At 43.1% G+C, this 5,037-nt stretch overlaps 1 protein-coding gene across 1 annotated transcript; it reads left to right on the top strand.

Moving 5' to 3' along the window:
- The first annotated feature begins 958 nt into the window (after positions 1-958).
- ZNF627 (zinc finger protein 627) lies at positions 959-3,407 on the top strand. Its single transcript, XM_026448793.1, has one exon. It carries the CDS (start codon positions 1,102-1,104, stop codon positions 2,155-2,157), a length of 1,056 nt encoding a protein of 351 aa, XP_026304578.1. The 5' UTR covers positions 959-1,101; the 3' UTR covers positions 2,158-3,407.
- The last annotated feature ends 1,630 nt before the right edge of the window (positions 3,408-5,037 follow it).

Below are 5,037 nucleotides of genomic sequence, written 5' to 3'. Positions count from 1 at the left end.
TTTCTTTTTTTTTTTTTGAGACAGAGTTTTGCTCTTGTTACCCAGGCTGGAGTACAACGGTATGATCTCGGCTCACTGCACCTCTGCCTCCTGGGTTCAAGGAGTTCTCTTGCCTTAGCATCCTGAGTAGCTGGGATTACAGGCATGCTCCACCATGCCCGGCTAATTTTTTTTTTGTATTTTTAATAGAGACAGGGTTTCTCCATGTTGGTCAGGCTGGTCTTGAACTCCTGACCTCAGGTGATCAGCATTTCTTGGCCTCCCAAAGTGCTGAGATTACAGGCGTGAGCCACTGCGCCTGGCCATGAATATCATTTTTTGATAATAGGTATGGTTGTGACCTATTGCAGACCATTTAGTCCATTCATGTTCAAACAATTGAGACAGGCATAAAATGTACACTTTCCCTGATAATGTTAAAAATGTGAGTCCGGCCGGGCGCGGTGGCTCAAGCCTGTAATCCCAGCACTTTGGGAGGCCGAGACGGGTGGATCACGAGGTCAGGAGTTCGAGACCATCCTGGCTAACACGGTGAAACCCCATCTCTACTAAAAATACAAAAAAAAAACTAGCCGGGCGAGGTGGCGGGCGCCTGTAGTCCCAGCTACTCAGGAGGCTGAGGCAGGAGAATGGCGTAAACCCGGGAGGCGGAGCTTGCAGTGAGCTGAGATCTGGCCACTGCACTCCAGCCTGGGCGACAGAGCGAGACTCCGTCTCAAAAAAAAAAAAAAAATGTGAGTCCAAGGCCGGGTACGGTGGCTCACACCTGTAATCCCAGCACTTTAGGATGCAGAGGTGAGAGGATCCCTTGAACCTTGGAGTTCAGGATTCACACCTGGTCAACATAGTGAGATTCTGTCTCTGTGTTTTAAAAAAGTGAATATAAGTCTAATACCTATTAATGAATATAAAATCATTTATAAACAAAACGTTAATAATGTGCTTCTCATTTTTCCCACAAGTCATATTCCAGAGAGACTCTGTGAAAGTAAAGAAGGTAGTCAAGGTGAAGAAACCTTCAGCCTAATTCCAGATGGTATTCTGAACAAGAAAACTCCTGGAGTAAAACCATGTGAACGCAGTGTGTGTGGAGAAGTTGGCATGGGTCCTTCATCCCTTAATAGGCACATCAGAGATCACACTGGACGTGGACCAAATGAGTATCAGGAATATGGAAAGAAGTCATATACACGTAACCAGTGTGGACGAGCCTTGAGTTATCATCGCTCTTTTCCAGTACGTGAAAGGACTCATCCTGGAGGAAAGCCCTATGATTGTAAAGAATGTGGAGAAACGTTTATTTCTCTTGTAAGCATTCGAAGACACATGTTAACGCATAGGGGAGGTGTACCTTACAAATGTAAGGTGTGTGGGAAAGCCTTTGATTATCCCAGTTTATTTCGTATACATGAAAGAAGTCACACTGGAGAGAAACCTTATGAATGCAAGCAATGTGGGAAAGCCTTCAGTTGTTCCAGTTACATTAGAATCCATGAAAGGACTCACACTGGAGATAAACCCTATGAATGCAAGCAATGTGGGAAAGCTTTCAGTTGTTCCAAGTACATTCGAATCCATGAACGAACTCACACAGGAGAGAAACCCTACGAATGTAAACAGTGTGGTAAAGCCTTTAGGTGCGCCAGTTCTGTTCGAAGTCACGAAAGGACTCACACCGGAGAGAAACTTTTTGAATGTAAGGAATGTGGGAAGGCTTTGACTTGTCTCGCGAGTGTTCGAAGACACATGATAAAGCACACTGGCAACGGACCTTATAAATGTAAGGTGTGTGGGAAAGCCTTTGATTTCCCCAGTTCATTTCGAATCCATGAAAGGACCCACACTGGAGAGAAACCCTATGACTGTAAGCAATGTGGGAAAGCCTTCAGTTGTTCCAGTTCGTTCCGAAAACATGAAAGGATTCACACTGGAGAGAAACCCTATAAATGTACAAAATGTGGGAAAGCCTTCAGTCGTTCCAGTTACTTCCGAATCCATGAGAGGACTCACACTGGAGAGAAACCCTATGAATGTAAACAATGTGGGAAAGCCTTCAGTCGATCCACTTACTTTCGAGTACATGAAAGAATTCATACTGGAGAGAAACCCTATGAGAACCCCAACCCTAACCCTTCATTTGTCCCAGTTCTTTCATGAGCATGAAAGGAGTCACATAGAGAAACCCCTTGAAAGTAAGAAATTCGGGAAAGCCTTCAGTCCTTTCTGTTTCTTTCAACTACATGAAAGGATTCACAGTGGAGAAAGACCCTGTAAGAGAATTGGCTTTAAATTACGAGAGACTTGTGATAGGACAGTAAAACCTAGAGTTGGAGTTGGATCTCTGGGTTGTGTCATGTCAGTGTTGGTAGGTTAGGAACTAGATTTCCCAGAATCCATTCCATTTGTGATTCCATGATACAATTCACCAGTAACCTATCTTACATGAGGTTTGGAAGGAAGTTAAGAAGGCTTTAGTCATGGTTTGGAAGCACCATACAAGGAGACAGCAATGTGAATACAGGCTGTATGGACACCTGCTTCCGTCCCATTTTCCTGCTTCTTTGGGTTGCCAATCAAGAGTATCCTCAAAACGACTTGACTTTAATTTTCTCAGAGGTGATAGGTTTCCACACAGGTCTCCAGAAGCCCCATGTTGAATATCCATCCACACTTTGGTTTTCCTTCAGACATTATCATGTGTGAACTAGGCAACTAATTCAGACTGTCCTGGTTGGGAATATTCTCTGATGCTCTGACTCCCCTGGTCTGTAGACTGAATTAGCAGAAGGTCTAATTTGTGTGGTAAGCACCTTTGTTCTTACCAGTAGTGACTGTATTCTTGATTGAGCCTGACAGCTACCATGCTGCTGTCAAAACCAACCAGAGGGGAGCTTGTTCTTCTGCTGTACTGTGCAGTGACTGGCCTCACCCAGGACTTTGATGTGAGAATAAGCACCTTCCTCTATCAGGAAATTTCAAGTGTTTCCTATTATTCATAGCTCAATGTAATGCCTCAGTTCATTTTCAGTTGTTTGATTATATGTGACTAATATGTATTTTTTATTCAAACAAGACTTCTGTACCTGTTTCCTAGAAACAGTTTATTAGCTGTCTTCAGTCTTGGATTACGTCAAGTTTATAATGTTGGCAAATTATTTGTTAAGACACTGTGAAGTCAGTGTTAACCATGTGCATACAACTTAAGGAATTTTTTCCTCCTCATGTAAATTTTACTTTTCATGCTTATATAGTTTCAACTTTTATCTTCATAGTAATTTCTCATCTACTCATAATTCCAAAAGTTAAGTCATGCTGTTTTGTGTGCTCTCTTGCTAAAGACCACAGAGACCATACCTGTTGTCAAAGAGGGTGTAATAAATTGTAATAATAATTATGACCACAAACCATAAAGGGTTGTGTGATGTATCAGTAAGAGGCTGCTCAGAAGAATTTCTTACAGGTTTTGTGCTTGTTTTAGGTTGACTGATTTCTTTCTTTCTTTCTTTCTTTTTTTTTTGATAAGGAGTCTTGCTCTGTCGCCCAGGCTGGAGTGCAGTGGCACGATCTCAACTCACTGCAACCTCCACCTCCCAGGTTCAAGCAATTCTCCTGCCTCAGCTTCCTGAGTAGCTGGGATTTCAGGTGCACACCACCACGCCCAGCTAATTTTTGTATTTTTAGTAGTGACGGGGTTTCACCATGTTGATCAGGCTGGTCTCGAACTCCTGACCTCGTGATCCGCCTGCCTCGGCCTCCCAAAGTGCTGGGATTACAGGCATGAGCCACCGCGCCCGGCCAGGTTGATTGATTTCTATTCAAGGAAGCAAGATGATTCTCTGTATTTGATGCAGTGATGAGGTAAACTTAATTCTAAACTTGGTCATCATAATTATTCTCATCCAGAAGGAAAAGGAATGGAGTGGAGGTAAACGTAATTCATGAGAAATACCACTCAGTCATATTAGTGAGAAGAGGGGAATTTTTGTCATGTTTACGATTTGGAACATGCTCTCTTTCACCAGTTTTAAAGACATGGTCACAGAATGCCCTTTTTTTGTCTTGGTTCATCATAGCCACCAAGGAGCATGGTCTCACATTGCCGGTGTCTGACGTGTTTGTCTCCAACAGTGCAAGACTGGGCCTTGCAGTGAGGGGAGGCTGGCTCCTGGACTTGTGGACCTGTTTTGCCTTACTTATTCTGTGAACACTGACGTAGTTCCTGTGATGTACTGGACACTGTTTTCCATTATGTATCTCAGTTAAAATATGTAAATTTACTTCTTAGCAAGCTGTACAATACTTTTAAAAAGCTCCTGTATGAGTCTAGTGAGAATAATATATTTATGCAAATTATCTGAACGCAAGCCTAGGAAGGAGCAAAGTCAGCATCAATATTCCAACCAAGCCTTTTTTCCTCAGATAATATGCTTTTTTTGTTTTGTTTTTGTTTTTTAGACGGAGTTTCACTCTTATCATCCAGGCTGGAGTGAAGTGATGCAATCTCAGCTGACTGCAACCTCCACCTCCTGGGTTCAAGTGATTCTCCTGCCTCAGCCTCCCGAGTAGCTGGGATTACAGGTGCCCACTGCCACACCTGGCCAATTTTTTTCGTATTTTTAGTACAGACAGGGTTTCACCATGTTAGCCAGGCTGATCTCAAACTCCTGACTTCAGGTGATCTGCCCGCCTCAGCCTCCTAAAGTGCTGGAATGGATTACAGGTGTGAGCCACTGTTCCTGGCATATACGCCTTTGCTTCTAATTTATCAATAGGCCTCTTATGCCGGCACAATAGATTAAAAAGCAACATGCAAAAGTCAGCTTTTTGTCTGTACTCTTCCATGGAACAATCCAATCACTGCATTGAAGGTGTCCAGCAAGCACTTGTTGAGAAAATCCTTGTTGAAACTTCTCAGAGTCAAAAGCCCAGGTATCACAGGATGGAGTAGCAATCAGTGACCAAAGCATGACTGTATGTGGAGATGACATATTCAGCTCCAGATAATGTATTCACATGAGTGAAGGGTGCAGTCACTGC

The sequence above is a fragment of the Piliocolobus tephrosceles genome, chromosome 21 (genome assembly GCF_002776525.5).
Source record: "Piliocolobus tephrosceles isolate RC106 chromosome 21, ASM277652v3, whole genome shotgun sequence".
Classification (NCBI taxonomy): domain Eukaryota; kingdom Metazoa; phylum Chordata; class Mammalia; order Primates; family Cercopithecidae; genus Piliocolobus; species Piliocolobus tephrosceles.
The sequence above is the reverse complement of the archived record's forward strand: the minus strand, read 5'-3'. Positions and strand labels throughout refer to the sequence as shown.

Coding starts and splice junctions, on each gene's coding strand:
- ZNF627 (XM_026448793.1), top strand. CDS start 1,102: ATGGGTCCTTCATCCCTTAATAGGCACATCAGAGATCACACTGGACGT.